This window comes from Hippocampus bargibanti, linkage group LG14, assembly GCF_051943395.1.
Source record: "Hippocampus bargibanti isolate YZ-2025 linkage group LG14, ASM5194339v1, whole genome shotgun sequence".
Lineage (NCBI taxonomy): Eukaryota > Metazoa > Chordata > Actinopteri > Syngnathiformes > Syngnathidae > Hippocampus > Hippocampus bargibanti.
The window spans coordinates 5,679,587-5,686,861 of NC_142747.1; the positions used below are offsets into that span (position 1 = coordinate 5,679,587).

The 7,275-nt window shown below is 45.4% G+C and overlaps 1 protein-coding gene across 2 annotated transcripts in view; it reads left to right on the forward strand.

Moving 5' to 3' along the window:
- Positions 1-6,756, forward strand: part of fndc3a (fibronectin type III domain containing 3A) — a 45,607-nt gene extending 38,851 nt beyond the window's left edge. For both annotated transcript variants that reach the window (XM_089013381.1, XM_089013382.1), the window contains 9 exons: positions 499-604; positions 716-891; positions 998-1,111; positions 1,419-1,568; positions 1,714-2,075; positions 2,597-2,809; positions 2,932-3,098; positions 3,166-3,290; positions 5,225-6,756. In XM_089013381.1, the coding sequence (XP_088869507.1) occupies positions 499-604; positions 716-891; positions 998-1,111; positions 1,419-1,568; positions 1,714-2,075; positions 2,597-2,809; positions 2,932-3,098; positions 3,166-3,290; positions 5,225-5,566 (1,755 nt within the window). In that variant the 3' untranslated portion in view covers positions 5,567-6,756. The remainder of the gene's footprint in view (positions 1-498; positions 605-715; positions 892-997; positions 1,112-1,418; positions 1,569-1,713; positions 2,076-2,596; positions 2,810-2,931; positions 3,099-3,165; positions 3,291-5,224) is intronic.
- The last annotated feature ends 519 nt before the right edge of the window (positions 6,757-7,275 follow it).

The window sequence follows — 7,275 nt, forward strand, 5'->3', positions numbered from 1 at the left end:
CTTACAGTAAATCAAGGCATGGAAGTATGAGCGGCATTATCATTCATCTTAATCTATTTCCAAGAAGCTACATAATGAAAATGTCTATTCATTCGGCCTGATTTTTGTTGAGTGCTGCGACAACTCCTCATCAGTCTGCTAATTGATGAAACCTCCCAGGCGCTTTTTATATTTATATATGTATTTATTTATTCCGAATTAGCCTCCTACGCAGATGCTCCTCGTTAATTTGTGCGTCGGCGTGTAGCGTGTGCATTTATTCACCAGTGGCCTTGCAAGGAAGCATGACTCACGATGGCAAGCGGCTGACATCACGCTCGCATGTTTGCCACGGCATTTTGTCTTGGGGAGGGGTGAGCGCAGTGCAAAAAAAAAAGGAAAAAGAAGCCCTGTGTCCTGAATCCGTGCCAATGATTTGCTGTGTGAGCACTAAAAAAAGCTTTGTTTGCATTTAGAATTTTCATTATCAAATTGTTCTTGCTTCCTTACATACGCAAGCTGTCGGAGACCCTGCAGGTCCAGACTCCCGCAGTGCCACCAGGGCCCTGCCAAACCCCCCGATTGGTCGGCAAGCCCAAAGCCCGTGAATTGCAGCTACGCTGGGGTAAGTCGTTTTGCTTTTTGGAGCGTGGGGGGTGGGGTTGGCTGGTCTTATTTGTAATTTTTTTTTAACCAAACACCCCCCCCACCACCCCATTTCTTTTTTCTTCCAAAGCCGCACCTCAAGTGGACGGCGGCAGCCCGGTGTCATGCTACAGCGTGGAGCTGAGCGGCCCGCAGTCGGAGGAGAGCAGGGAGGTACACCAAGGTCCTGAGTTGGACTGCTCCGTGGGGGGATTGATGCCCGGCAGGACCTACAGCTTCCGGGTCAAGGCTGGAAACAAGGCTGGGGTGAGTCACCATTTTAGGTTTGCGTTTTTTATTATGTGTCGAATGTATTTTATCTATATTCAGCTGTCGGTCAGAAAACATTATTTTAATGGGTTTTTTTTAACAGTTTGGGCCACTTTCCGAACGCTATGACGTCACCACCGGCCCGGGCCCCCCCGAGCAATGCAAAGCTCCTTCCATCACGTGCAAATCACCGAGCTGCGCTGTCATCAGTTGGGAGGTCAGCCGACACAAATAACATCCCAACACGTTTCCCCACAAGTCGTGGCCCCGTCCACCTTTCATAAAAAAGGCCAGGGAAGTCCTTCACATCTTTGCAATGGTTGCCAGTATTCCACAATTGGTCAACGTGGCCCAACAATTTGCATTGTTGAGCACTTAATTGAACCAGATTTTTTTTTTTTTTCACGTGTGTGTGATGTGCATGCGATGCATCCACTTAATTCTCAAATGTCCCACATGACATCCTACGGTGACATTACGAATGACCTCGATGACCAATGATGAATCTCATTTCACCTTTCCAGGCTCCACCTTGCAACGGGGCTCCGGTGACAGAGTTTCGTCTGGAGTGGGGGGCCGCCGAGGGCACCATGCAAGTCTGCTACAGTGGAGCAGGCCTCGGCCATGAGATGAAGGGCCTGCTACCTGCCACCAATTACTTTTGCAGGGTACAGGTACGAGGAGAGCGCGTGTATGGCACAGAATTGTGATCTGAGAGCTCATCAGTGTGTTGATAAACCATGACGTTGCAAGCTTGAGGTAACTACCCTTTAATTGTATCGCCATCTTGTGGACAACAGTGGTTTTTCGCTTTCCCAGGCTCTGAACGTGGCGGGCGTGGGCCCTTTCAGCGAGGCCATCTTGTGCCTGACCCCCTGCTCGGTGCCCGCCGCCGTCGGCAACATCTGCGCCATGAAGGAGTCTGAGCTCAGCAGGTTTGGTGCTCCTGATTACGATGAGGACGAGGAGGAGGAGATGGAAGATGAGGACGAATGCATCCAGACAGCGCCGCCTCCTCTCTACTCGCCATCCACCTGCGTGGGGATCTGCTGGGACCCCCCTTGCGACCATGGCTCGGAGATCACATCCTACTTGATCGACCTGGGCGAACGCCAGCCCGTCGCGGTCGGACCCGTCACAAAACACGTCATCCAGAACCTGCAACCTGACACCAGCTACAGGTACACCAGGTTTTTTTTTCGGTGGGGGCTTTTGTTCATAACAATTACATTTTCTTTATATGGCAAATTGTTCATGGAGTTATTAGAATTTAGCAGATTAAGCATCAATGGTAAATATACCTGTACAGTGATACCTCAGCTTATGAACACTTTAGCTCACGAACATTTCGCCTGCCAAACATTATGCGAGACTAATAAAGGTACATCCAATCCAAAAGACATCCAATTACTAAAACTCTTCTATGTACCGTATTTCTTTCGAAACATCTCATGTTTCAATTGAGGCACATGCAGTTTATAGACAGGTACGGTTCATGATTGTACCAAATGTTTTTTCCTTGAAAAATGTACTGGCTGAGTCTATTAATCAGGTGCGTTCTGTAGTCCGGAAATTATGGTATTTATGTATTATATTATTATTGTGTTGTTGTTGTTGTAATTTTTTTTGTCCAGTGAGGATTTAGTTGTACAGACAAAAAAAACAAACATCACAAAAATATCGCGACTGTTTTATCTTTCAGGATCCGAATCCAGGCCCTGAACTGTTTGGGCGCTGGGCCTTTTAGTCATACCTTTAAGCTGAAGACCAAGCCCCTACCCCCGCAGCCGCCCCGCCTTGAGTGCACGGCCTTCAGCCACCATACCCTCAGGCTCAAATGGGGCGACGGCTCGGCCAAAGCCGCCGCCTCAGACGCCCTGCAGTATCACGTGCAGATGGAGGACAGGAATGGGAGGTTTGTCCGTTTTAAACTCCGTCCGCGCACAACGATTGATTGACTAAAAAAAAAAGCAGTTTCCGGCTTCCCCCACACCCCGGTTGCCATTGACATGCTCTTCATGCGTTTTGCCATTGCAGATTTATCTCCTTGTATGAAGGAACCTGCCACACCCACAAAGTGCAGAGGCTAAATGAGTCTACCTCGTACGCGTTTCGCATCCAGGCCTTGAACGAGGCGGGTTCGGGGCCCTTCTCCGCTGTTTACACCTTCACCACCCTGCGTTCGCCCCCTGCCCCACTCAAAGGTAAGCGACATTTTCTCCATCACGTTCTTATCTCTGAACAAACTGAGTCCATTTTTCTCCGGCGTAGCCCCCAAGCTGGACCGCGTGGACGACAGTTCCTGCGAGGTGAGCTGGGAGGCGCTGTCGCCAATGAAGGGCGACCCGGTCGCCTACACCCTGCAGTTCATGACGGGGAACTCGGACTTCAAGCAGGTGCGCGAGCCCTTCCGCTCCCCCTCGCATTCGTCTCGCGCGCTGTCAATTGCCCATTATGCAAAACGGCTGCCGTTCTCTGCGACGTATGGTCGAAGCAGGTGTCGCAGGGGATCAAATAAGCGGGCGGAAACGGCGTGTGTACATCTGGCTTTGTTGCTCACGTCTGCAAATGTTCCTCAGAGAGATGTACTGCATTTGTGGTAGTCAGAAGGAAAAAAATACATGTTTCGTAATCAGTATTTTGCCAAATTTATAGCCATTTCGACTATTTGCATGCTTTAAAAATGTGGTACCTCATCTAGTTTCAGCACTTAGATTGGATTAGCCTTTATTAGTTTCACAGTCGAGAAATGTACATTTCACAGCAGCAAAGTTATGAAAGTGAAAGGAGAGGAAGAAGTAGAAAAACAAAATGCAAGTACTACTGTAAAGGCAGCCACTCTCGCGGCGCCATCTTGAAGTCAAATTAACTAAAGAACAAATAATGTGACCCAACACTAAAGACACAGTCATTAAATCTCAAGCACTTTCTGCACCCTCTTTGTTGTATGAAGCAGTTCTCGATGGATCAGGAAGGTCATGGTGCAATGTGCACAACTACTACAAGCTAAACGTTGAAAGCAAACACGAAGCTGTAGCATCCATTGATGAAAAGGGATTTTCTCATGTAAATCCACTTCAATTCCAAGCCGCGACAGTTCCTCATACGCATCGGCGCCCTGCGCTAACGTTCCTTTCTTCTTATCGCGAGCTCCTCAAGCCATGCATCCATCTGGCCGCAGACTGTTCAACAGCACCGTTGAAGATGCTGCCCATTACTGGTGCAAAAAAGCACAATCACCCCATAGCTGTCCAGCGATTACAGCCAAATGGCACCGACATTCCTCCCATATCAAAAACGGTGCTGGCATATTCGTGCTGACGAAAAGGCGCAACTGTTCAGCACAGTCTCCTCTTTGATGAATTTCGTGGCCAAAAATGCTGAAAAGTATCGGTTCCACACGACGTCATCAACACAAAGTGACAAAAGAAAACCCAAACACAACAAAACAAAAGTAAGGCTCATGAGAACACTTGCTGGCTTGCCTACTCGTGCGCCATCTTGGACTTCTTTTTTGTGAACTCTACAGTATCGGCAGGGATCGTAGTTAGTAAGCGAAGAAGTATTTGAACACCCCAGCGAATGTAGTTTGCAATCAGCCATTAATGCATCAGTCACATCCAACATATACACAGTCATGAATGACTTTGCCTTTTATATTTATTTGTTTAATACTTTTGATATTGTCTTTATTTTTTTTGTATTTACATATTATTGGCCGTATGCGAAGAGCAACTTTTGCTAACGTATTTCTTCTGTCTCAGTGACTTGGTGTGTTGTTATTATTATTATTATTATTATCATCATATTATTATCATCACTTGCTAGCTATTAGCTATCTGGCTGGCTAGGTAGTTATATAGCTAGCTAGCTATCCGCTGTCTAGCTGGCTGGCTATCTAGCTGACTGGCTATCTCACTAGATACTGTGGGCTAACGATTGTTGGCTAACAGCTAGCTAATTTTCCATCTCTTTGAGTTACTTCTGGGTTGATTGAACGCTCGCGCGTGTGGCTGCCACTGCTCACCTGCAGAAAAACTTATCCTGTGACTGTAAAGTGACCTTGATAGTTTTAAAAGGTGCTTATAAATGAAATGTATTATTATTATTATTATTATTATTATTATTATTATTATTAATCAGAATACCTTTATTCGTCCCACAATGGGGAAATTTGCAGTCCACAGCAGCAATTGAAAAGGCATGGGGTTGGGGTGGGTGTGATTATTATTATTATTATTATTATTATTATTATTTTTTTAACTGATTGAAATTCCTCAGTTAGCTTAGCCCCTGCCGCTAACTGGTCTCTTGGTTCCTCCCTGGGCAGGCGTACAAAGGTCCGAGCACGTGCTTCACGGTGCAGCACCTGCACCCCAACAGCGACTACCGCTTCCGGGTGTGTGCCATCCGCCAGTGCCAGGACGCACCTGAGCTGAGCGGGCCTTACAGCCCCACCGTGACGCTCGCCGTACAGCGGGGTGGAGACGGCCCCGCTTCGGCGTCCTCCTCCTCATCCAGGTCCTCGTCCGCCTCCTCGCCATCCTCCTCTTCCTCCACCTCCTCTGGACGCAGCCTGACGGACGAGCAGTGCGCCTTCCTGCTCCTCATGGCATTCGCCGTCATCGCCATCCTCATCGCGTTTGTTATCCAGTACTTTGTCATCAAATGAGCGCCACCGCCAGGGCACCACGGTTCTTACAGCTTTACTCTCCACCCTCCCACCCTTTAACACTTTACTCCTCTTTCCGCTCCTCCACTGACATAGGAGGCCCCGGAGTTTGCATATCGTTCACTGCTCCGCCAAAAAAATTCGGGCTAAGGGGTGAAAAAAATGGGACAAACCTAAAATGCGCAAAAAAAAACTTTCAACCTCAGCGAATTTGCCCTCCAAGCTTTGGAATTTCAACAAATTCCACTTAGGTTGACTTTATGCCTTTCTGTGACTGCTCCAGTCTTCGTGTTGCTCACACTTAAACCTTTTTATAATTGTTCCCTTAGCATTAATCTTGCGTGGCTCATTCATTAAACAATGGCATTTTTTTTCAGTTTAAGTAATTTTTTTAAGTTTAAGTTCCATTAATTGATGGATTTTTTTCCTATTATAATCAATTCTAAAAATACTGGATAGCGTAGTTGATTTGCTTCAGTGGGTAACAAAAACATTGTGACAGAGACTGGAGGAGGCACAGAAAGATGGACGCTTGAAAAGCCTTAACAAATTAGGTTCACCTCGAAAGGTTTGAGTGCAGCGGTTTTCAAAGTTTGTTTATTCCAAAAAAAGAAAAATGTGAGTTTATCACCACTAGGACCAACTTCAATCAATCAGAATTCCACTGAAAAAAAAAGAAAAATACATCCAACTTTAAAGTTGAAACCGAACTGACAATCACTGTAGTGCGTTTTCATTTTCAGCTCATCATGAAAGGCCCAACATTCCCAATTATTTTTTTGCCTGTCCGGTTTAAATTTGTAGTCATGTCCATGTTGATTTTTTTTTGGGGGGGGGGGGGGGGTTGTATCTGTGGGACCTGACTTGGTGACGACTTTGCACAGTGGGGGCTCGAGGACCACATGAAAGGACTTTTATCTAAATCCTCCTGAAAGCGATCCAAAACAAAAAAAAAATACATATTGTAGGAAAATAATTGAGCACTTTTGGTTTGCTTTTTGTTCAATGTGCTGAATGTTGAAGGATGTAAAAAAAAAAAAGAAAAACGGTGAGCAGAGAAATCCTATTTTTGTACAGTGACGAAGGCAGAGGATGACAAAAAAATGACTTGGCTTTCAAGGTGAGAGAAAAATAGAAAGCAAAACAACAAATCCAGCTATTTTTTTACTCCCGTATTCATGATAGATGTAGCTTGATTTTACAATGGCGCAGCAGCTGCTAGACTCCCGAAATCTTGTTCAGTTTTCTTCCCTTTTGTTGTTTCCGTGGTGGTTTTTTTTCTTTTGATTTTGGTATTTTTCTTCTCTCTCTTTTTTTGTTGTTGTTTTTTTTGCACCTTAGGGAAAGGAAGACCAAAACCTTGGCTAACCGAGTCCGGGTTGGCATTTTGCGCCACAAAAACTTTTAAAAGAAATAAATAAAGTAAAAAGTTGGCGGCGCTGAAACTGAGCAAAATAAATTTAAAAAATAAATAGAAATATTTAAAGGTGTGTTTTCCGAGGCCTTATTGGGGAAGACTTAATTTCATGTGAGGGTTTAATGTTTGTTTTTTTAATTTTTGGGGGGAGGTTTGGGGGGTTGTTTGCTACCTTTTATTTCTCATTAGTAAAGAGAAGAAATGTTGTTCGTGCGTGTTTAGCTTGACTTTTTTTGTTCGTTTGTTTTGTTTTTACTTCCTTGTCCAGGGTAATGTGTGAAGTATATAAATA